The sequence below is a fragment of the Carcharhinus amblyrhynchos genome, chromosome 25 (assembly GCF_965287045.1).
Source record: "Carcharhinus amblyrhynchos chromosome 25, sCarAmb.v2.hapA, whole genome shotgun sequence".
NCBI classification, from domain to species: Eukaryota; Metazoa; Chordata; class Chondrichthyes; order Carcharhiniformes; family Carcharhinidae; genus Carcharhinus; species Carcharhinus amblyrhynchos.
The window spans coordinates 29,109,344-29,135,616 of NC_137348.1; the positions used below are offsets into that span (position 1 = coordinate 29,109,344).

General features: G+C 43.7%; 1 protein-coding gene across 1 annotated transcript in view; it reads left to right on the forward strand.

Annotated features, from left to right (window-relative positions):
- LOC145358117 (uncharacterized) overlaps nucleotides 1-26,273 on the forward strand; it is a 237,378-nt gene that overhangs the window by 81,081 nt on the left and 130,024 nt on the right. Inside the window, exon 2 of the mRNA XM_080211791.1 lies at nucleotides 24,939-25,086. Coding sequence (XP_080067917.1) covers nucleotides 24,939-25,086 — 148 coding nt within the window. The remainder of the gene's footprint in view (nucleotides 1-24,938; nucleotides 25,087-26,273) is intronic.

Sequence of the window (26,273 nt, forward strand, 5' to 3'; positions counted from 1 at the left end):
CATTAGTTGACAACCCCTTAAAGTACAGTAAACTGGTCTGAATTAGAAAAATGTTGTGATTTCCCCAAACTTCAAATGCGCCGAATAACTTGCAATTGCCGAAATGTCTTTTGATCAGAGTGGAGTGCAGGGTCGGGAATCTCTGTACCATGTTTTGAACCAACTGCTCAGCATCCCAAGTCTATCAGAAGTGAGTAACTAATTAGCCACAGTCCACGAAGGAACCATAGACGTCTCTTTCTACTGGAGAGAGACAACTGATTATACAATGGGAGGGACACCATTCTGCAGCAAGCGTGGGTTAAGTCTACCATAGCTGGAAATGCACTGCTGATGTTATCTGAGTCACACACTAACCAGAAGTCCAAAGGTGTGCAGGTTAGGCGGATTGGCCATGAAAAATTGCCCCAAATGTCCCAAGATGTGTGGATTAGGGGGAATAGCGGAGTAAATATGTGGGGTTACAGAGATAGGGCTGGGGTTGGGACTTGGTGAGATGCTCTGTCAGAGTCGGTGCACGCTTTTTGGGCCAAATGGCCGCCACCTGCACTGTAGGGATTCTATGATTCAACCAACAGAGCTAATCAATCCCCTCAGTGCCTCGTGGAAGATCTAAATAATTGCTTGTGGATGGAGCATCTACAATGTAAAAGGTGACATTTTCCAGTCCCACCCGCCACAGGAACTGTAGTGGGTGGGAAACGGACAATGCAAAGGTCCGTTGACCTCGGGCAAGATTTTCTGGTTTTGGGAGAGTGCAGCTGGAAAATCCCGCCCAAAGAGTTTTTAGCATAAGAAATTTGGAACATCTGATTACAAAATAAAACTAGTTGACCTTGACTTTAAAACAAAAGTTGCTTCATGTTTAATCAAGCTTTGGAGTAGACTGCCACCTAGTGCAGTTAATGTTGACTTCAGTGGAAGGGAGAACTTAGATCCACATCTAATTCCAGTGAGTTGGAGGGTGATATGTGATAGAATAGAATCCATACAGTGCAGAAGGAGGCTATTCAGCCCATCGAGCCTGCACTGACAACTATCCCACCTGGTCCTTAACCCTGCATATTTACCCTGCTAATTCCCCCTGACACTGAGGGGCAATTTAGCATGACCAAGCCACTTAATCTGCACATCTTTGGACTGTGGCAGGAAACCTGAACGAAACCCAGGCAGACATGGGGAGAACGTGCAAACTCCACACAGACAGTGGCCCGAGGCTGGAATCAAACCCAGTTCCCTGGTGCTTTGAGACAGTAGTACTAGCCATTGTGCCACTACTCCCCACCCCCAGAAATTAGAACTGGTCAGATCAGCTCTTTCATTAGAAACTGGATGACCTGATTGTTTTTTTTTTCAATCCTTTTCCCTTGTCCTGGAATTTGATTCAATTGCACAGTATGAATGGAATGTTGTTTCAAATGCAAAGTCTAAACATATCACAGTTTTTTTTTTAATAGCTTAAAACTAGATTTGAAATGACATATGCATTCTGTTAAGGTATTTGGGTCAATTATGCCATAGCATGTTCTCATGCTAGAACTTTGAAAGTTAAAAGTGTTCTATCCAAAAAGTCAAGATGATTGATGTGTTTATGGTCTTGACTTGGTCATGATCTCAGGACCCTTTCCCCTCCCAATCAAAAAGGAACAAGGTGTTAGTTGGAAGAGTTCATTCAAAGTTGGCAGCACTGATGTTCTCTCACCATACACACTGGTGTAACATGATCCTTCCACAATTGGAAAAGGTACTGGCATGCATTACAAAAGTATCAATTCAAGAGTATCGAGTGATAGTGAAAGGAGTAAGTGGAAGTCAAAATAGGATTATGAGAAGCAGGCGGTGATTAACATTGGAATTTTTTTTTTGTAAATGTAACTGGATTCGTGTATGTGAACGCTATCAACATTAGGGGCTGGATATTGGCTACCCAGGCAGGTTCAGAAATTTTTTTGACTCGTCAGAGCTGCCTCTGAAAATGATCTGGATTATGAGGATGTCACTGGACAAGGGCTGGCTGGGGAGGGAGAAGATGTACAGTTTCAGGTTGAAATCTGGCTCACTGACCCCAGAAATAGATGCTAGAAGGAAAGAGAGCTGCATGAGTGTGCACACCAGCTACTTCGAAGGCCTGCCTCAGTTCTGTGGAACTTGGTCCCTGTTGTTTTCAAAGATTTTAGGCCCCCTTGCCCTCACATCACCTCACCTGCTCCACACTCTCCAACTCACTCAAGCACGGACATACCTCAAGAGTCATGTAGAGTTGAGAGAAATACAATTTTAAAAAATGAATATAGCTCTCGCCATACAGCTTAATTGTGAAAAAACTCCGATTCATGAAGATGTCGAAGCTTTCAAATTCCTCAACGGTTAGTCTCGTAAACATACAAACTTGCGTTCGTAAGCCTAATCACGGAACAGCGTTTCAAACTATTAATCAAGCTGTAAACCCTGAACCCCTGCTGAGATAATTGTAGCTCTTGGAACTCAGCCAAACGTTCATAATGAACAGTCTGTTGGAAAGTGACAACAAATAATTCTTGAAACCGTTCAAACAGATGTTCCACCAACTGACCTGTTATTCTAACTTGTCCAGCAGAGGGTTTTTTGAACACCTCCCCAGTTCTTGTGTGCTCCCAGCTATCACCAGATAAAAATAAATCTCCCACCCCCCCCCCCTCCATGAAGCTCCCACTGAGGTCTGTCCTGGCACTGCCAGGTTGACACTAAGTTGGCAGTGCCAAATGGGCATGGTGCCAACCTGACGGTGCAAACCTGTGCCAGGGGTCAGTGCCAGCGCATTCCCTGGCCACGTCCCTCTTCCAGGCAGCTGTACTCACTTCTGCACAGCCCATTCCTGCACCTCCCCCCCCCCGCCCCAAAACCCTATGGTGGTTTCACATCTGGGTGAATCTGCTGTAAGCTGTGCTGATGTGATGCCATGCTGACATGGTGTGAATATATGGCGGGGGTCAATATCTGACGAGAAGTGAATAGTAACATGTAAATGAATTTAAATTCAAGGTGGATACCCGTCATGGACATGAACCTGATTACATTGACGGTGGCAGTGAAAAGTTAAAGACGCGCTCTTGTCGGTGAGATCCGGGGCTGTCGGGTTTTGCTGCTTCTTGAGCTTATGTCGGCAGTCTTACGGATGGCTAATGTGGGCTCAAGGTTCCGTCCAAAGTAAACTGTTCTTCCAATATCATTTACTAATAGTCAATATTGTCATTCAATAGCCATCGAACTAACTAACTTCACCTGAACTGGATTTTATAGAAAGATAGATTTTGGGGTTTTAAGCCTAAAGCTTATTTAGTAGTGTCGCAAATGGGCTCACTAACACTGCAATTAAGTTATTGTGAAAATCCCCTAGTCACCACAATCTGGCTTACAGTAACACTGCAATGAAGTTACTGTGATACCCCCTCGTTGCCTATTACTTGGTGCCTGTGTGGGTACACTGGCAGAATTTAGCACGGCCAACACATCTTCCAAACTGTGGGAGAAACCGGAGCACCCAGAGGAAACCCACACAGACATGTGGAGAACATGCAGACAGTGACCCAAGCCGGGAATCGAATCCAGGTCCCTGGCACTGTGAGGTAACAGTGCGAACCACAGTGCCACTGCGCGGGTATGATCTTACTGGCCATTCGTACCCCGTTCACTGCAGCGGGATCAGGAAATCCCTCGGGCCTTAATGGCCGGATAACCCTGCCTTTGACTTCAGTAGACACAAAAGTAAGTATCAGATTCCTAGTCATTTAGTCTTCAATTTCCTCAAACTACTAAAGGAAAAAAGACCATTTTACTTCATAATCTCCATCTTTGTTCCATATTTTGATAGCAGAGTTAACTTGTTGAAAGCTATTAATTGCCTAAGCAATTAATTTGTCGACCTTGTCTTTGTGGCTAATTGAAATGCTTTGGCAAACTAAGCTACCTGTAAGATAGGTGGTGATAGTAGCAATGTAAATAGCATTGGGTTCAAATTTTGTTTGTACAAGATCTACAAGCATTTTTAAAATGTCACATAAATGAATTCTTCTGTAAAATGGAATGAAGAATAGAATAAGTAAAAATGCCTTGTATATAAACTCCTAAGGTCAATTAATACTTTGTGCTCAATGTTTAATTGCTAGTCAAGATTCTTGATGAAAGAATCCTTTATACAGACCCTTGAATCTAATTAAACAAATTACATGCATGAAGTTAACTAAATCCAGTAAAAAGTCTGACAACACCAGGTTTTAGTCCAACCTATTTATTTGATAATATACTTGCAAGCTTCGTCACCTGACGAAGGGGCTAACCCGAAAGCTTGCGAGTATATTATCAAATAAATAGGTTGGACTAAAACCTGGTGTTGTCAGACTTTTTACTGTGTTTACGCCAGTCCAACGCCGGCATACCCACATCATGTTAACTAAATCCCCAGTAGATGTTGGTGAGCCTGTATGTGTCCAAGTGCTTACAAAGAACAAAGAAAATTATAGCATAGCAACAGGCCCCGAGGCCCTCCAAGCCTGAATTGACCATGCTGCACTAGTCTACTCTTACAAATATGAGCTTTCATCAGTATGTTTTAAGAATCTGGGGGAAATTTCCTGTCCCGTCCACCACGGAAATCGTAGCAGGTGCGGGAAAGAGGGGTAGGTGGACATTGAAAGGTCCATTGACCTCGGCTGGGATTTTCCAGTTTTGGGGTGATCACGGCCGAAATATCCCACCCTTTTGTCTTCAATTCAGGGTAAAAATGAAGGGGGTTATGTGACCTATTCAAAGGTCTGCCTATCAGAGGTCAGGATGATGTGGCTGTTAATGATTTAAAGGAAGGTTATTTGTTGGAAAAAAAAATGTAGGTTCTTTACATTTGGAGACAATGGCAGAAGGAGCTGTGTTTACACTGATCAAACTGCTAGTGTCCAATGTCCCTTGAAGGAATTCAGAATATTACATTGCAAACAATTTTGCTTTAAACTGCTATTCCATGCTAGAATGAAGTCCAGGTCTAAAGAATAGCTAATATTATTTCTACTGGGATACAAGGCCCATTTGATTCATATTGCCATGTTGGTAGATCTTCAAAGGGGAAGGTTATAAAAGAAGCTGTTGTGATATTGGGTTACAGGCTTTCCTAAAATATAAGTGAATATCACAATGTATAGTATCCCATCATCTGGGAGAGAGTGACCATTTAGAGGTCAAAAGTGTCACTGATTACAGCACAGGAATGTATGTGGGAGCTCATGTTTAGATTGGAAAGATCATATTGGTGAGGAATCAAAATAAAGGCTGGAAGATTTGCCTAGCTTACACCTCAGTGGAAGGCCACATCAGACTGAGAAAGGACAAGGTGTGGGGTGGGATTCTCTGGCTGTTCACTCCAGCGGGATTCTCTGGTCCCACCAGCTGCATACTCTGCCTATAGGTTACCTGATGGTGTGGGGTGGCTTCAAGGTGACCAGGGAATCCCTCTGCCTGCAAATGGCATGGTACCTCCTGCTGACGAGAATCATATGGCTGAAGGGCTGGAGAATCCTGTCCCAAAGGTAAACCCTTGGGAACGAAGAATGACTTTGGACTGGTTCTAGGAGAAAAGCAGAATCCTACAGTGCAGAAGAGGCCCTTCAGCCCATCAAGTCTGCGCATGAAATGCTCTGACCTACCCACCTAATCCCACTTGTCAGTATTTGGCCCATAGCCTTGAATGTTATGGCATGCCAAGCAATCATTCCAGATATTTGTAAGAGAATGTGAGGCTTCCCGCCTCTATCATCCTCCCAGGCGGTGCATTCCAGATCATCACCACCCTCCTGAGTAAAATGGTTTTTCCTCAAAACCGCCCCCCCCCCACCATAAACCTCCCAACCCTCACTTTTAACTTGTCCCCTCGTAACTGATCCTTCAACTAAGAGGAACAGCTGCTCCCTATCCACTTTATCCATGCCTCTCATAATTTTGAACACTTAAAAATGGCCATCCCTCAGTCTTCTCTGCTTCAGAGAAAATAACCCAAGCCTATCCAACTTCTCTTCATAACGTAAATGTTCCATTCCAGGCAACATCCTGGTGAATCTTCTCTGCACCCCCTCCAGTGCATTCACTATAATGTGGCAATGAGAACTGCTCACAGTACTTGGTGTGGCCTCAAATTCTATACAACTCCATCATGACCTCTCTACTTTTGTAATCTATACCCTGATTGATAAAGGCGAGTGTGCCATATACCTTTTTCTTCACTACCCTATTAACCTCCCTTTCCACATTCCGAGATCTATAGACAAACATGCCAAGTTCCCTTTTGTTCTTCAGAACCTTCCGGTGTCAGACCTTTCATCATATACTTCCTTGTCAAATTACTCCTTCAAAAGTGCATTACATCGCAAATGAACGTCTACTTGGAAAACAGTGCAAAATGTACCTGTGAGGTGTGTTTCCTCAGTAAAGAAGGGAAAATTCTGTTGTGTGGACAAAGTATACATTGACTACAAACACTGTTTAGTCAATAGTCTTTTGTTACAGTAAGAGTCTTAAAATGTGAAACCACGTCATTCAGCTTTTAACTGGAAATTCAGATTTCTTTTTAGAGGTTAGTAGCCCATACATAGATAATAAAAACTGTTGTTTATACACGTGCAATATTTCATAGAAACAATCTTGACTTGTGACATTTGAGTTATGACTGAGTTATTTGAGTTTACAGTGTTTGTAAATTGACATCACGTTTCAAAGTTATAACATCAGTTTCAGCTTTATGATATGCCAGCATTGGTGTTCTGTGCTGCCCATCATGTATAACTGGACAGGTCAAACTGTCTTCACTAGATTGGAAACAAGTGTTTTATTCTGTTCCTTTTTTTGGTACAACCGTTGCAATTTTAATGCACTTGTACACTTATGCTGTGTTTCATTTGCGTTTGACCTCAGACATTCAAGGTTAAACAGGCAACTGACAGTGATCGATGCCTTCATTATATCCCCTGACTAACTGAGGAACTGATGCTAAGACGTGCAGGCGTCATCCGTCACTCTGTGACTTTACGGCAAGAGCTGAGAGCATTTATCACAGCTGGGTGCCCACGATGAGTGATTTCTGGCCTTGGTTCAGCAACCAATCCCCCATTTAACACACTGTACATCGAAACCGATTTTTTCCATAGGAACAATGTTTCGACTTACAACTTGGTTTTCAGGAACTAATTGCGCTGTAAGTGCAAGAACTGCCTGCAAAGCGAAGAACAAGGCCAGAAATGTTCAATATCACCAGCTGGTAATGAGTAGAACGTGTACCTGTGTGACAAATTGCTGGGAGTCAGGGAAGAAACAGGAAAATATCATTGCAAGTGGCAAAGCAGAATGTGTTCAGCAGCGAGCAGAATGAAGTTCATGAGATAGAGATAGCTGTCTTCAAAATTGCCTCTGGTTGCAGTCTGTTACTGGGCCAAGTCTTCCAGACGATAATCAGGGAAGATCATGGCCCACTGTTATCATCGCTAGACTATTAATCCAGAAACTCGGCTAATGTTCTGGGGAACCGGATTCAGACCCCACCCCATGGCAGCTGGTGGAATTTAAATTCAATAACAAAAAAATCTGGAATTGAGAATCTACTGATAACCATGAAACCATTGTTTGGAAAAAACCCATCTGGTCTACTAATGTCCTTTAGGGAAGGAAATCTGTTGTCCTTATCTGGCCTGGCCTACAAGAGCCACTGCCATGTGGCTGACTCTCAACTGTCCTCGCGCAATAAAATGCTGGCCAGCCAGCGATGCCCGTGTCCCACAAATGAATAAAAAAAATTGAATTCTTAAACTCAATTATTTGAGCGTCTCATTGTAAAATTATGTATGGCTATAATTCTGCAGTGTTATTAATGAAAATGAGTGGAATTCAATTCCCATATATTTTAATTTAGGCCTGAACTCTCTTTATTTAAGAGCTCCTTTGAAACGCATTAACTCCTCTCACTAATATTACAGTGATTTCAACTCGCTTTTGTTACTGAAATAATGTGGACATTAATGGCATAATTTTAAAGGTTAGAAGTTCTCAGTTTATTTGTACTCTGTTTCCAGTTTAATATCTGAAGGCCATTGGTTTATCTTTAATGAGTATGCCTTTATATCGATTATATTTTTAAGGGAGTATGCGTAAGACTTTCCTGGTTCACTAGTTTATTTTGGGTTGTGGTGTTTGAGCAGCTGTGCTAATTTCCTGTTGCTTATTGCGTGCTGTGTGGTCTGAAATCAATCTGTGTTTGAATAACTGATCAAAATGCCGTTGGATTCCACGTGCTTCACCATTTTGTTGAAAGCGAAGAAGTATTGTAACGTAGAATCCCTACAGTGCAGAAGGACACCATTCAGCCCATTGATTCAGCACCAGTTCTCTGACAGACTATCTTACCCAGGCCTTCTCCCCCACTCTAACCTGTAACCCCACGCGTTCACTATCCATCTAACCTACATACTTTGGGACGTTAAGGGGCAATTTAGCATGGCCAATCCTCCTAACCTGCATGTATTTGGATTATGGGAGGAAACCAACGCAGACACCCAAGGTGGGAATCGAACTCGGATCCCTGGCACTGAGGCAGCAGTGCTAACCACTGTGCCATCATAATGATTCTCAGTTTATCCCAACATTGAACTGTTCTCTTTGGGAGCTGTTTTCAGAATGAACGTGAAGTTGAACTGTCCTATCGCATCCAGTCAAACCTGAAGCTTTTAGTTTGTCAGGAACATTTTTGAATAAAGGTGAGATCAGAATAGTGTCATGGTAAATATATGGAAAAGGGCCATTGTAATTGATAGTCCTAATTCTAAGTGTGAGCAGGTTTTGTTCACTGAATTTGGGTGCAAGATCAAATCCGATTCTCTCCAGTAAAATGTAGTAGGCTTCAGATTTTCTTTTTTAATCCATTTATATCCAGGGCAGGAAATCGGTTGGGAACTACAACATTTGGAATGACTCAGGAGCTGAATGGCAGGATTGGCTTTGGGATTTTGCACGTGGTCTTTGTAATGGGGGGGGGAACTGAGAATTAATTTTCCTTTTGTTTTATTCATGGGACATGGGCGTCACTGGCTGGGCCAGCATTTATCGCCCATCTCTGAGGGCAGTTAACAGTCAACAACATTGCTGTGGCTCTGGAGTCATAAATAGGCCAGACCAGGTAAGGACTGCAGATTTCCCTCCCTAAAGGGTGTTAGTGATCTAGATGGGTTCTTACTACAATCAGCAATGGTTTTGTGGTCATCATTTAATTCCCAGGTTTGTTTATTGAATCCAAATTTCACCATTTTGCCGTGGTGGTATTCGAACCTGATTCCCAGAGCATTATCCTGGGTTTGTGGGTTGCTAATCCAGCAACAATACCGCTGCGCCACTGCCTCCCTAAATGTTAGCAGAGGGAAACTAACTCCAGCTGATTTTTAGAAGAAAACAAAATGGAGAATTGAAACCTCGGTGACTCCGATCCATTCCCCTCACTGGCTCATCTGATGGAAAATCCACTGCTTCTCAGGCTACAAAGTAAAAATTGCAGTCAGCTCCTGATGGTGCCAACAGCATCCAAGATACATGTGTTTAAAAGGATGCTGACAGCTATGAGTGGGTATCTAGTTGCTGCGTGTGCAAGAGTGCAGACACACTGGTTAAGCGCATTGGCCGTGCTAAATTCTCCCTCGGTGCAGAAGGTGGCTGTTCAAGCCTGTACCGACATCAATCCTACCCAGAACCCTATCCCTTTAAAATCCATGTATTTGCCCTGCTAATCCCCCGATACCAAGGGCTATTTAGCAAAGCCAATCAACCCAACCCGCTCATCTTTGAACTGAGAAGAAACTCACGCAGATGTGGGGCAAATGTGCAAACTCTGTACAGAGAGCCACTCGAGGCTGGAATTGAATCCGGGTCCCTGGCACTATGAGGCACCAGTGTGAACGATTGCGCTGCCCAATTTTTAAGATCTACCCGTAATTTGAAACATTGACACTGAGGAAGTTTAAGCCCAATCAGCATTTGACTGTCACTCCCTGTCCGACCACCCACCACAACACTTCCCTCACGCCATTGTGTCTGACCCTCCAATCCAGAGTGGGCAAGATCCAAGCAACTGGTTAGCTTGCAACAGCTCCAGCATAGATAATTCACCTAAACGCCCTCTAAACTAGGCCTGATTATTTCCCTTTTTGTAACCATTTGCAATTCTAAAGATTGAGTAAAATAGCCCCTCTCCCGGTCTCTCTTCCATCACTGGGAAAGGATTGGAGATGTTTTGAGTTCGAGATTAATTGGAGTGGGGAAGGAATCACGGAATCCCTACAGTACAGAGGAAGGCCATTGGGCCCATCAAGTCTGTCCCACCCAGGACCTATCCTGGTAAACCCATACATTTACCCTGCTAATCCCCCTGACACTAGGGGCAATTTAGCCTGGCCAATCAACCTAACCTGCATATATTTGGACTGTGGGAGGAAACTGGAGCACCCGGAAGAAACTCTCACAGACACAGGCAGTGGACAGTGACCCAAGACCAGAATTGAACCTGGTGCTGTGAGGTAGCAGTGCTAACCACTGTGCCACCACATCTCCTGGTGGCACAATGGTTAGCACTGCTGGTACATTGTCTATCCTGGGTGTTTATCTTGTGATATATGTGGGTTGACTGCATTATTACCAATTATTAAATAAATTCCAACACATCTGGGAAGATGAAAAACACATGACATTCCTTGAAATGAGTTCCTGTTGATCATATCAAAAGCTAAGCCAGGAAGTCTGTCTCTTGGATCTTTTGCACAAGCAGTAACTCATTCAAACACAAGGCGACTCTTGTGTTTTGCTTCTCCTTTCCTGATCCATGATTACTGAACACCATGAAAGCTTTTTTTTTGGGGGGAATGCGGAAGAATGCTGGGGGAGGAATCAGGTCTCTGGCGAGGTTTTTTTGTTGACTGTGATGCATACCCTATGAGTGAAATAACACTCTACCACCCTCCCAACCCCGCCGTCCCAAAAAGCAGATCAGGCGAACATACAATGGTTGAAAATACTTTTTTTTTTAACGCCTTGCTGGTTTTGTTCTTTGCCTACATGAAAGCCCAATTTCGGCACTAACAAGAATGTCACCAATAAATGTTAAGTTTTTCCTATCAATGGTATACCTGTTATTTTCAGAAGGCTTAGATCAAGGGTTAAGTAATATTTGGTTTGGAAAGTGGTTGCAAATCCCTGCAGAATATTGTGCTGCGATTGTGTGGTTTGAAGCCTTAATCATCTTCTGAACTAAGTAAATAAGAATCTCAAGTTCCAGCTGCTTCTATTAGATTTTCTGCGGAAAGCTAATTAGAGCAGAAGAAATGGGTGAAAGAACGCAGTGATCAGGGAAAAGGACATAACAACAAGGAAGCAAGTGGGCCAACGGTTGGTGCGTCAAGCCACTAATGTGCTGATGTGTAGCGTTTTTGATGGATTTGCACCAGATGTTTCCTGATCACACCCAGGATGACATGGTGAAAGTATTGATGGAAAGTAAGGCAGACTTCAAGCGAGGGCATGGTATAACTGATCTGAGCCCCTCGTGTATATGAGATTAACATCAGGTGCAAAAACATTGGCATGGGTCATGATTTTGATTGCTTTACTGATCTTTCAGCATAAGGATTGGCCATTGAATTTTCACTGAATCATATGACCCCTACAGTACAGGAGGAGGCCATTTGGCTCATCAAGCCTACACTGACAACAATCCCACTCAGGCCTTATCCCCATGACTTCACATATTTAACCTGCTAGTACCACTGACAGTAAAGGGCAAATTAACGTGGCCAATCAACCTCACCCACACGTCTTTGGGCTGTGGGAGGAAACCGGAGCACCTGGAGGAAACCCACACAGACACGGGAAGAATGTGCAAACTCCATACAGATAGTGACCCAAGGCCAGAATCAAACCCAGGTCCCTAGCACTGAGAGGCAGCAGTGCTAACTACTGTGCCACCATGCTATCAGATCTCCAAATACTCGCATGAAATCACACTAACAGGGACATTATCCTGTGTAAGTAGATTAAGGCTGTTATTAAGATGGTGAAGATAAATGTTCATGCTTATACTTCAGTGTTCCATGGCATCAGTTCAAGAACCATATGGTTCACATTGGCAGAGAAGGTGGGAATAAAATGATCCATGTGGAATATGTAGACATGATTATAGAATTGTAAAAGTACAAAAGATTTTATCCTTTGGCTTTAGAAAACAAAACACACTGTCAGATATCTTAAAAGTGTTGACTGGGCCAAATGAAATTAAAAAAAATAAAAATTGCTGCTAAAAATTGTGGTTAAAATTTAATTTTTGAAAATCAAAAATACATCATCCCCTAATTCAAAACTGAATTGAAGTATAATTTTCTGATGGATTTCCCACAGTTGAATAGTTTCCAGTGTATCAGTTCACCCAAACCCAAACCTGTCATGGAATAATACAGATTTGCGCTTATGCACCAATTTGTGCATGGGAGGTGGTGGCACAGTGGCATTTGTTTTACTGGACTGGTAATCCAGAGACCCAGGGCAATCCTGAGGACTTGGGTTCAAATCCTGCTACAGCAGATGGTGAAATTTGAATTCAATAAATGTATAATCCTCACAACTGTGAGGATATATTGGGATCTTACTCATCATATGAAATTAAATCTGAACAGTCTGCTGGCAAGCATATGGGTCCCATTTTCCTATTTTGAAGATCAAAAACAGTGGTTCATTTTGTGGCGACACAGTGGCAACCATTATTCCCAAGGATGTTTTTCTCTCTAAGTTTCCAGACGCAGGGGAATTCCGCCGCCTGGAAGTTTCTCTCCAAGACGCTCACCATCCTGACTTGAATATGGTCCAGTGGTAAGCACTACTGCCTCACAGCACCAGGGACCCAAGTTTGATTCCTGGACAGGGTTACTGTCTGTGTAGGTTTCCTCCCACAGTCCAAAAGATGTGCTGGTTAGGTGCATTGGCCATGCTAAATTCTCCCTCGGTGTACCCAAACAGGCACCCGAGTGTGGCGACGTAGGGATTTTCACATTAATTCCATTGTAATGTTAGTGTAAGCCTACTTGTGACTAATAAATAAACTTTAGGAATTATTGTTAACTGCATCACAAAACAAGTAATTATAGGAGTGTTGCTTTCAGGGGCAGGATACTTGTTGACTTTCTCCTCATCTTGGAATCTTTCGTCCAAAATTAACTGCACGTTCTCGAACATCGTCCTGCAAAGGCCTGCTCTCAGTTGCCGGTTCCTTTTCTTCCAGCTAAAGATACCATGTGCAGTTCCACCACAACAGAACAATGTTTGCATAGATTGCCAGATAAGTTTTCCAGTGCACCTCAAGTTTTGCGGGTTAGCAACTGCACCTTCCAGTTTTGAACTCCTAAGTGCAGGAAACGTGTGTGTGTGTGTGTGTTTCTTTTTCATCCTTTTTTATCCACGTTTGTCTCCACATATTCACTCAACACGGATTTGCCTTCTAAAAATGCTGTCAATGTTTTATTTGATCAACAACTTTGAAGTAGGCACTACTGAAAGAATTTTTACAGCAGGGGAAGCAGTTCAGAAGACCTTGCATACACATACCAGTGGCTTGGTGATCCCTTCTAAGTTCCCTTCCTGGTTTGGGACTTGTGTGAGGACTACTGTTCTGACTGGGACTCGAGGCTCCTAAAAGGCAAAATCCTAGACGGTGACACGCTTGGTGGTGAAACACCAGAAGGCATTGAATTTGACAACCTTCAGCATTCAGAAGCAGCTTTCTTAGGTCATTTGCACCAACCATAGTCCCACCCAGGCCCTGTCCCCACAACCCCATGCATTTACCCTAGCTAGACCTCCTGACACTAAGGGGCAATTTAGCATGACCACTCTACCTAACCTGCACATCTTTAGACTATGAGAGGAAGCCCACGCAGACAGGGAGAACATGCAGACTCCACACAGACAATAATGTAGGCCGGGAATCAAACCTGGGTCCCTGGCACTGTGAGGCAGCAGTGTGCCATTTTCAAGTCAGGATGGTGAGTGACTTGGAGGGAAACTTCCAGGTGGCGGTACTCCCATGTCTGGAGACTCTCAGACTTGAAAAACATCCTTGGGAATAATAATTGCCACTGTGTCGCCACAACATGAACTGCTGCTTTTGATCTTCAAAATAGGAAAAAGTGAGACTCGTATGCTTGCCGGAAGACTGTTCAGATTTAATTTCACATGATGAGCAAGACCCAAATTTCGAGCAACAAAAATTGCTTGCTGTTACATGGAGCCTTGAACTGAGACAAATGTCCCAAGTTACTTAATATCAAAAAAAACTAACACCATCTCAATAAGGAGACATTGGTCAAAGATCCCAGCGTTAAGTAGCATATGTGGTGGCGGGGGTGGCCGAGAGGCCCCGGGAAGAGACCCCAGAGCTTGGGGGTCTGCAGGGATGACCACCAGTTGTGAAGTGAAAAACATTGGAGATTTCTAAGGGGCCAGATTTGGAGTAGTGCAGGGATTCTGACAGATTATAGACATTCGGGGGGAGAAGCGGGGGGTTGTTGGGTGTTGGGAGCTGCTGGCGTGTTAATAATAAGTTGTCAAATTTGCTACAGTGTTCAGTCTGAAGCCTGCGGCTCCAGTTCTGCTTTGGGAACAGATTTTTGTCACATAGCACATGTGACACAGAGATTAACTTTTCTCTGGTCTTCCCCAAAGATTCAAATGAGGCAGCTTGCTTCAGTACATTCTCCACCAGGGAATAGCATCTGTACCTGTCAATATGTAACTGGCAGGTATAAGTTGTTGAGTATTTGGTCGGTAATAGGGAATCCGATACAAATTTCAGATTGTCGCTCTCTAAAGAACCTGAGCACTGCTGCTGGATTCAACAAGCACCACTGATCACCATTCTCTTGGTTAGTTGGCAGATTGCAATGTCTTTTGAGACTGATGTAGATGTGAGTGGACACAGTCATCTTCTTTAGCCAATAGGCCAGAAAAGGGAGTAGGAGAACGATGGTTCAATCTGCTACAATATTTGCATATTTGTTACAGCCGTGTAAGATGGGGGACAAATGACTCCCATAGTTTACCACTTCAAGTCTAACTATAACAGGGTTTTTTTGTGAAGCTGGAAGGATAGCGGTATCTCCTCAATGTGCAATACCATTTACGTGCTGATCGCAAAGAAACGCATCTGGCAGGCTGTCCGTTGCAAAGAGGGTGTGGAAAGGGATGAGTTCGTTTTTTGTCAAGGTTCAATATCGATCTGTGATGCAGGACTGTGTGCTCAACAGACTGTTTCCAGGGATGCACACCAAGACAAATATCAACTGTCGCTGGAGGATCATCAACTCAGTAAAAAGGCGCTCTTTGGTCTGGTCGAAACCTATTGGTTTTCCAGTGCAGAGGTGTCCCCAACCGAGTGTTGCAGGCTGGCGCACATTACAAAAGTCAGGGCTACACGCTGAGGGGCGTACTAAAGCTTGGAGCAGTCACCACACAGAGGCACAATGGGGAAAGTCAGAGTCTAAGATCTTTTAGCCATCGTACTATGATGAGAGAAGTGGAAATGGCAGAGGTGATAGTGGATGCCTCAGTGATTATTTACCGAAATTCGCTGGGTTCCGGGGAAGTTCTGGAAGATTGGAAAATGGCTAATGTTACGCCGCTATTTAAAAGAGGTAGCAGACAAAAGGCAGGGAATTATAGGCTGTTTAGTTTAACGTGTGTAGTTGGAAAAATGCTTGAATCCATCATCAAAGAAGAAATAGCGAGGCACCTGGAAAGGAATGGTTTGATAGAGCAGATGCAGCATGGATTCGTTGAGGGGAAGTCGTGTTTGATGAATTTATTGGATTTCTGAGGATGTGACTCGTGCAGTAGACAGAGGGGAACCGGTGGATGTGGTGTTTCTCGATTTTTCAAAAGGCGTTTGATAAGGTGCCTCACAAAAGGTTGCTTCGGAAGGTTAGGGTGCATGGAGTTGGGGGTAAGGTGTTAGCATGGATAGAGGATTGGTTGTCTAATAGGAAGCAGAGAGTTGGTATCAATGGGTGCTAATCTGATTGGCGGTTGGTGACTAGTAGAGTGCCGCAGGGATCGGTACTGGGGCCTCAGCTACTTACCATTTATATAGATGATCTGGAGGAGGGGACAGAGTGTAGGGTAATGAAATTTGCTGATGACATGAAGATGAGTGGAAAAGCAAATTGTGCGGAGGGTGTGGAAAGTCTGCAGAGGGATCTGAATAGGTTGAGCGAGTGGGCGGGGACCTGGCAGATGGAGTACAATGTGAGGTTATCCACTTTGGCAGAAATAATGGGAGGGATTACTATTTAAAGGGCGAAAAGCTGCAGCATGCTACGGTGCAGAGGGACCTGGGGGTCCTTGTGCATAAGTCGCAAAAACCCAGTCTGCAGGTGCAGCAGGCGATCAAGGCGAATGGAGTGCTGGCCTTTATAGCGAGGGGGATAGAATATAAAAGCAGGGAGGTCTTGCTGCAACTGTACAGGGCATTGGTGAGGTTGCAGCTAGAGTACTGTGTGCAGTTTTGGTTGCCGCACTTGCGCAAGGATATTTTGGCCTTGGAGGGAGTGCAGAGGAGGTTCACTAGGCTGATACTGGAAATGAGGGGGTTGGACTATGAAGAGAGACTAAACTGGCGTTTAGAAGGATGACGGGGGGATCTTATGGAGACGTATAAGATAATGAAAGGGATGGATAGGGTCGAGGTAGAGAGATTCTTCCTGCTCAAAGGATAGCAGGACTAGAGGGCACAGCCTCAAGATAAGGGGGGGGGGGGTGGTGGGGTGCAGTTTAGAACAGAGTTGAGGAGGAACTTCTTCACTCAAAGGGTGGTGAATGTTTGGAATTCTCTACCCGTTGAAGTGGTGGAGGCTACCTCGCTAAATATATTTAAGTCACGGGTAGATAGACTAGGGAATTAAGGGTTATGGGGAGAAAGCGGGAAAGTGGAACTGAGCCACTTCAGATCAGCCATGATCTTATTGAATGGCGGGGCAAGCTCGAAGGGCTAGATGGTCTACTCCTGCTCCTATTTCTTACGTTCTTATCTTAAGAGAAGAACCCCCTCAGGCCAAATGACTCACTGAATATATACAGTGAATATTACATATATCTCAGTTGTATTGGAGCACCTCAAAGTGTAACTTCATGTGTGTAAAGAACCTGAATGTTACTGCACTCTGTGTGACGGCCATTTTGGAATTTTGTAGTGTTTCTTCAGATGTTCAATGAAGGAAGTATATTTTTGAGAAAAAAATCTGGCGGATTGCCCTGAGTTTAAAACAGAGGGGCTAATTTTCATCGCGTTAACCTACATAGGTAAAGATCTCAAAATATTTCAAATTGTAATCGAGTCTTGACCTTTGCAACACAAATTCACACACATGCACAATTTACCAGTTATATTAGAATAGAATCCCTACAGTACAGAAAGAGGCCATTCAGCCCATTGAATCTGCACTGACCACCGAGTGTTCCTGTCACGCCATATATTTATCCTGCTCGCCCCCCTGACACTAGTGTCAATTTAGCATGGTCAATCGGCTAACCCACACATCTTTCAGAGGAAGCTGGAATGCTCAATGAAACCCATGCAGACATGTGGAGAATGTACAAACTCCACACACAATGACCCAAAGCCAGAATTGAACCTGGAACCCTGGCTCTGAGGCAGCAGTGCCACTATGCCACCCCTATGTTGTTATGGTTATTTTCTTAGTTTCAGTGCTGAAAGGGGAAAAAATGGACTTCACTGTTGAATCCTTGACTATGGCAGGTTATTTTCCAGCAGTGGAATACTCTATGACCGCAATTGCCAGGACAATTTAATTTTAAATGTTAAAGTTTAATTATTAGTGTCACAAGTTGGCTTACATAAACATTGGATGAAGTTACTGTGAAAATCCCCTAGTCACCACGCTCTGGCGCTTGTTTGGGTACACTGAGGCAGAATCCACCTAACCAACACATCTTTCAGACATGTCTTTTGTGTCTTTCCAGAAGTTGATAATCTTTTGCACCTGAGGTTCTTTTTGATTTATATGTCCCCTATCTCTAGACTGGATTTTTAAACTGTAAGAGATAGGTATTAGGTTGTCTGGGAGAGAAGAGAAGGGAGTTTGTTCATTATGGCTTTTCCAGACTACTGACTTAGCAGCTCATGTAGTAAAGAGATTTCGAAAGCGGTGACATCAGTTACATGACCTCTATCTCCTCACAATGATGACAAAAGCTGTTTGTTTAGCTGTTATCCCCTGAATTAACTGTGGCTTTTGTTTCGTTGATCAGGGTGATTAGATTATGTAACGTTGCAGCCATTACCCCTGAATATCCATTATCCATCTTGGCGAAATTATAAAAACATCCTTCCGTGTTGCTATTGTTCCAGATGGACAAATATGAGGCCCAGTGCTATTTTCAGTAAATCCCTTTGCAGTCATTCTTGACATCATCAAGTGTGCAATTCCAGAGAAGAATGTCTTGGCATGTCTGAATTGTAATTCATATTGCAGCTCACCAGAAGTTGGCCAGCTTGCAATACCAGACATCAGGTGACTTGTGGCAGCCATTTTAAATCAATATATTTTCTTTCATAAACCCTCCTTAAACTGTTCAATGTATGTTTTGATCAGCTGGTGAAGTTGTAGATTGGTATTATTCATGCACCATCACATCATTATATTAAGTTGACCGTTCTCTGTACCCCAGCTATGACTCCAACACTGCATTCTGCACCATCTCCTTTCTTTTTCTATGAATGGTATGCTTTCTCTGTACAGCGCGCAAGAAACAATATTTTTCACTGTATCCCAATACATGTGACAATAATAAATCAAATCATAAAATATTCAATGTTGAAATTGAGGAAATGGGAAAATTGATTTATTTCTGCTGGACAAAATGAGTAATAGTTTAGCAAAGAACAAAATATTACAATGCTGGAATCTGAAATAGAAACAGGAAACTCTGAAAATGCTCAGGACATCAGGCAGCATCTGTGGAGAGAGGAACAAAGTTAAATTGGACACAAATCTCCAAAAGATTGACCAAGTGTTATCTCCAGTGGGAAACGTGGTACAATTCCTGTCAGGTTGGTTGGCGTAATCCTGATCACAATCCTCCCCCACTTAGTCAGTATTTTGGAGGGAGGTAATTTGTGCTGTGTATGAGAGGGGTGGGGCCTAAGGATGCTACCAAGGCCTGCTCCTCAAAAATGTCCCGATCTCTGATTAATCTTGAAGGCCCCCGGTCATCGTTGGCGTCATGAAGTTGCATTTGCAAAGATGTACAGAATGTCTGCAAAGAATGTAAAATCCTAGAGGGGAAATAACAGTGCGTGGTCCCTTTTTAAAAGCTGGTTGTGTCAGTGTCTTTAAAAGATGGTTTTGCTCAAAGCTGAGATGTTTAAAATGCAGAATATATGCAGACTCTAAGTTGCAACATTTGTTTTAGAGACCAAAAGCATCAGGGTTGCCTTGGTAACCGGTTCTGTAGGTTTTTGCATTTTGTTAACCTGTGAGTTTAAAGAAGACACTCAGTTAAAAGGAACCTATTAGATTTGAATTTGCTGTTATTGTCAACCTCAGGCCAATCTGCATACAGGAATGTTAATAGGTCATAAGGATTATGAAAGAGGAACTCAGCTGCCTTCAGTTCAGATCCACCAGGAGTTGAGCCAGGAATTCAACCAGAAGCAGGGCCTGATCATTTTGAAGCAGGTAAAGGCAGTTAGAGTAGCTGGGGCAGTTGATTTTTAACTCTGCCAGCTTCGGATTGGTCTTAAGGTAACTCGCTCTCTAACCAGCGAAAAGTACCAAATCAGATGGTGCTCGCAGACAGCGGACAACTACTGTAGAACTCCAAAAGCTTCCGATTTTCATCGAGCCTGGTTGTACAATTTCTTTGAGAGCGACTAAAATTCTGTTATTACTGTTTTGGTAGTGAGTGTTCCTTGTATTATTTGAACAGCATTTCAGTTGAACCATACCTTAATTAAAATACTACTTGTTTAGTTATAGTTCCTGGTTATGTAAACAAAATATCTTGTTAATTATTCACTTTAAAGCAAGTGTCAAGCCTTTTATATTAATGCATCTCTAACTATTAATTAAGAAAAGTTAACATCTTCCCAAATAATCATAGTGGACTACAATGCAAGGTAAAGGGGATTAACCTCTGTGTCATAACATTGGCATCAAAGCAACCTGCCCTCCATGTGTGCATCCCTCACCTATAGAACATAGAACCCTTCAGCCCTCAATGCTGCGCTGACCTGTGAAACCAATCTAAAGTCCATCTAACCTACACTATTCCAATATCATCCATATGTTTATCCAATGACCATTTAAATGTTGGCGAATCCACTACTGTTGCAGGCAGGGCATTCCATGCCCTTACTACCCTCTGAGTAAAGAACCTACCTCCGACATCTGTCCTATATCTATCACCCCTCAATTTAAAGCTATGTCCCCTTGTGCTAGCCATCTCCATCTGACGAAGAAGGCTTTCACTGTTCTCCCTATCTAATCCTCTGATCACCTTATATGCCTCTATTAAGTCAACCACCTTCTCTCTAACAAAAACATCCTCCAGTCCCTCAGCCTTTCCTCATAAAACCTTCCCACCATTACCAGGTCCTGCCCCCTTCATGATCTGCCCTTGACAGCACCAGGGAACTGCCCTGCCATGTCCCTGACCACCCAAGGACTCCAATGGCCTCTGAGCCCTCCGGCATGGCTATCAATTTAGCATGGCCAAACCGCCTAACACACAGTCCAAAGATGTCTGGGTTAGGTGGTTTGGCCATGCTAAATTGCTCCTGAGTGTCAGGGGGATTAGCAGGTAACTACATTGGGTTGCAGGGATAGGGCCTGGGTGGGATTGTTACCGGTGCAGGCTCGATGGGCCAAGTGGACTCTTTCTGCACTGTAGGATTCTATGATCGTGCCTGGCCTTCATTTGTGGAGACCAGGGGTATTCCTGCTGGTTTTCCATTGTGACAGCGGGTTGGTGAATTCGGGGAGCCAGGTGAAACCTGGAAATTTCAATATGCTTTTCTGGTTCGCGCCTCTGCTGGCATGAACCAGATTATGTCACTGCGGGGGGACAAATCATGTTAAGGCCCTTGCCTGAGATTCCCTGACTGTAAGCAATTTGCACCTGGAGAGTGCAAGACCTCGAAATCGCTCCCAAGCTTTTAGGCCTTGACCCCTCGCCGGAGAAATAGTTTCTTGATTACTTGGAATAACTGCGTGGAAGACATATTCAGTACTTTATGCTGCGTTCAAGTGTATTTTATTGGTGTCACAAGTAAGCTTACATTAACACTGCAATGAAGTTGCTGTGAAAATCCCCAAGCTACTTGGCACCTTTTTGGATACACTGAGGGAGAATTTAACATGACCAACGCACCTAACCAGCACGTCTTTTAGACTGTGGGAACAAGCTGGAGCACCTAGAGAAAACCTACACAGACATAGGGAGAATGTATAAACTTCTCACAGACAGTGATCCAAGCTAGGAATCATACCCAGGTCCCTGGTGCTGAGAGGCAGCAGTGCTAATCACTTAGCCAATGTACTGACCCTTCTGTACCGCTTCTTTACTGTATTGTAATTGTAACTTAACCAGCCCATCAGGAAACTGACCTGATCTTAAAGAACACTAATTTTGCAGCTATTGTACCGTATTATGGAGCAGATTGTAAAATCAGCATTCCACCGGAGGGATTAGATTATATCGTATCCCATGGTTGCTGGACAATATTGAGTCTGGAGGTGGTAATGTGAGCCAAGGTTTCAGATTTTGTCACTTTTTCCATGGCATCACTGAAGTCCATCTCTCTGCACATTTAGTTGCTAAGGATAGGACCAGCTTTCCCATTTCCTCTTAAAAAGTTGGAGGGGGAATTTAATGGGATACTGCAGAGTTGGCAGAGTGGGACAACATGAAGGCCAGAATTCTCCAGCTTCCAATCGGCAGATTTCTCAGCAGCGAGAGACTGTGCGCTAGTGTCGGGAGCCTCTGGTCCAGCTGCTGTCAATGGGATTTCCCATTGTAACTACCCCACACTGCCAGCAAACCCGCAGCGAGGGTACACTGCCAGCGGGACCAGAGAATCTGCCAAATAGCCAGATAATTTTTCTCACTTGTGCCAGATAATCTGTGGTGGTAATTTGATGCAGTCCTGTAAATAGGTGCACGTGCATTGGGACAGCACGGTGGCATAGTGGTTAGCACTGCTGCCTCACAGTGCCGGGGACCCGGGTTTGATTCTGGCCTTGGGTCACTGTCTGTGTGGAGTCTGCAGGTTCTCCCTGTGTCGGCGTGGATTTCCTCCAGTTTCCCCTCACACTTCAAAGATATGCGGTTTAAGTTAATTGGCCATGCTAAATTTCTCCTAAGTGTCAGGGGGATTAGCAGGGTAAATACATGGGGTTGTGGGGATAGAGCTTGGCTGGGATTGTTGTCGGTGCAGGCTCAATAGGCCAAATGGCTCAATAGCCACTAAATTCTCCACTCTCTCCTTTCCTTCTCCATGTACGGTATGCTTTGTATAGTGCGCAAGAAACAATACTTTTCACTGCATACTAATCCATGTGACAATAATAAATCAAACCAAATAAAAATGGCCTCCTCCTGCGCTGCAGGGATTATATAACTCTGTAATACTGTGTATGTGATGTAAGTTGCTACCCAAAGTCTTCTAAATGTAATTAAGGGATGATCCCACCCAGAATGTGCCGGAACCTTGTGTCACCGATGAGGGGCGAGGAAAGTCTAAGAATGAGATCAGGCTGCCAAGATTCTTGGTCTTGTGGGATTTTCCACTCATTGCCAGTTTTGCCCATGGTGAACACCAGCCCCTCCCCACCTCCAAATAAAGATCTGCCAGGATTAACCCGTTGAATCCACTAACCAAATTACATTAACTGGTTTAGAAAACTCACACTTGAATATTTGTGGACAAAGGTGAGCGTGATGATAGGGCTTCACTTGCATTGTAATTAATGTCGATTTATTCTTGACTTGGCTTTCCGCGTAATTAATCATGAAAGGCTAGCATTTTTTTGGTAAGAACTAACATTTGCCTACCCTGAGGAAGTGATCCTTCCACCTGCTGAGATTTCAGCGTCTGAAAATATTCTTCCAAGCTTCACTTGAAGGGTGAAGTATACAGGACGTTATTTGTTTAGCTGCTGGGATAACTTCTTGTATTGCTATAATTCACTCATGATTTAGGACTGGTGCCAGCAGCTGCCACGGCTCTCCCTGCAGAGTGAGACGCAGTTTAGCGAACTTGACAGCTATTGAACAGTAGCTGTAAGTGCAGACATGTTGACTCTCCCTGTTGCCTGGTGACTTTTCCTCAGTTATTCCTGCTGTTTTCAAATTGATTTTTGAAGTAGTTTGCAGAACCATAAAATCCCTACACTGCAGAAGGAGACCATTCAGTCCATTTTGAGCATGCACTGACAGCAATCCCACCCAGGCCCGATTCCCTGTAATCTCACCTAGCTACCCTATTAAACACCCTGATATTAAGGGGCAACTTAGCATAGCCAACCAACCTAACCCGCACATCTTTGGAGCATGGGAGAAAACTGGAGCACCCGGAGGAAGCCCATGTAAACATGGGGAGAACGTGCAAACTCCACACAGCCTGTGACCCAAGGCCGGAATAGAACCCGGGTCCCTGGTGCTGTGAGGCAGCAATGCTAACTATTATGCCACCATGCCACCCCAGTTAAAGAAATAACCCTTTCCTAGTACTGAAAAGAAAGATGTCAAAACTTCTTGTCTGCATTCATCAGGACAAAAGCAAGAATGCCAAATTTCAAACAATCATAGCAATGTATACTACAAGAGGAAAGAGTGCTGATTGGTTGCCAGTGAATTTTGATTGTTCAGGGTGTTGCCAAGGGGAAATAAACATTTCTTGGTTCGTAAAACATGATCCAAACACTCGCTTCCATCTGATTAGTGCAGTTTCATTTTAAAAAATCTTTCCAATATTATTAGAAATAAATCTAATAGGAAATATGCCTTGAAAGATTGAATAAGGTTGGGAATGTCTGGTTATTTCTTCCGTGTTATGAATAAGGATGTGATGCAGCACGTTTTACTAGCTGTGCACTTTGAATATCAGTGTGTACTGCGTCATGCCAATAGATAGCATGACATCACAGCTATTTACATCTGGAACTATAGAACCCCACAGTGCAAAAAGAGGGCATTTGGCCTGTTAAGCCTGCACCATTCACTATCCCACCCAGGCCCTATCCTTGCAACCCCATGTATTTTCCCTGCTAATCCCCTGACATTAAGGCCAGAATTTTACCGTTCCATCCGGAATCGGGACAGGCAAGAGGCGGACAAGGGAAAAGTCCGTTGACCTTTTACGGGCTCACTGGTCCTGAAACTGTAAAATTCCACCCTAAGTTTAATATGGCCAATCAACCTAACTGGCACATCTTTGGAGAGTGGGAGGAAACCAGAGCACCCAAAAGAAACCCTCGCAGACATGGGGGGGAATGTGCAAACTCCACATGCACTGTCACCCGAGGCCGGAATTGAACCTCCGGCGCTGTGAGGCAGCAGTGCTAACCACTTTGCCACTGTGCCTACCCTTATTATGATGAGCAACTGTTTCACTGCCCTAACTTGCAAGACCAATATTTGAAACAGAATTGATGCCCTAAATTTTATGTAAAGAAGTTTTTACATTCATATAATGCCTTGCCCACTCTCAGGAAGTTGCAAAGACCTTCAACATAAAGATAAAAGCAAAGCACTTGCTTAAAAGATTTAACAAGAATACAATTGAATGCCATTGCTAGAATATGTGTCTTGATGTCTTCATTTTCTAGATGAAGTAGACTTGCTGGACAAACTTGCTTCGGTGTCAGCTGACCTCACCAACATTTCCCTTTCACTTGATGAAGAGAACTGCACGGTCTTTGAAGTTGGACAATATTCCACCCTCAGCATACCAAGTGGGGAAGTATTTGGAAGCAGGTATGGACACTCACTTTGTTTTGATGCATGTTTTCCAGACTTGTGGGGCCAGGTTTTAGCCATATGAGGCAGGAACCTGGAGTTGGGAAATCACCCCCACGTGGCAGACCCCATTTCCCTGGGCATGGCCTCGCATGTACAATTCTCCCTTGTGGGGGAGTGGGTCGGGGTGGGGGTATGAGGGGGAGATGCATGTGCATGTTTGAGTTTGGCCTGCCACTTCGGAAGGCCACAGAGGTACACGAGTGCCATGATAAACGAGTGAGAAGGTTCATCTTGGTTCTCTGAGACTTTGGGCCAGTGGTATAAAAGTCTGCTCAGCCCTCTGACCCATGCTTCCCATCTCACTTAGCCGAATCCTCTATCGTAGCTCCCACTCCACCCTCATGTCACATCATAATGCCATGCCAGCTCCATGCCATGTCCAAACACCACCCCTCACCCACACCCCATGCCCCCAATGCCAGCTCCACGGACATTTACCCAATGTACACTATAAACGTACCTCAGGAGCCACATGGAGTTTTAAAAAAAACTTGAGAGACTGCTGACACACTTTGTTACCAGAAAACCCTGCCATTACAACACTCATTCAAAGATTTCAAATCCCTTGATTCAAACTGCTATAGTAACAAACAAATATTTATTCAGTAACCACAGCAAAGACAGCTAGTTCTTCAATAGCCTTCTAAAACTGTCAAAATGTGAACCCAACCCCTCTGCTGAGGGAAGTACTTTTGGAGCTTTTGAAACTTAACCAAGCATTCATAATGGGCTCAGCTGCAATAATAGCCAGTATGAAATGTCAGCGATTAAGTCGTTTAATACTGAACACGTAGTAATGATTTTCCTAAACAACACCAGATGGCCTGTCAATCAGTGCACTCCAGCAGCAGGTTTTTATTTAGCAGCTGCAGCCTGCTTTTTTCATTTTTAAAGGGCTAAGGATTTAATTTGCTTTAGTTCATGAAAGTGTGAAATGAACCTTATCCAAACTCAAGGATATGTACACTTCCTCCAATAAATTTTAAAGCCCTGCATTGCAGGTTAAGGCCCTTGGAACAGGTAGTAAGGGCCTATTAGAACGTAGCATTGATTTTGCCGAGATCGGGTTTTCCACCTGTGTGACTCATGACCCCGCCCCCTTCCACCTATTGGCAGAAAATAGGATCAGCTGGAAAAAAGGG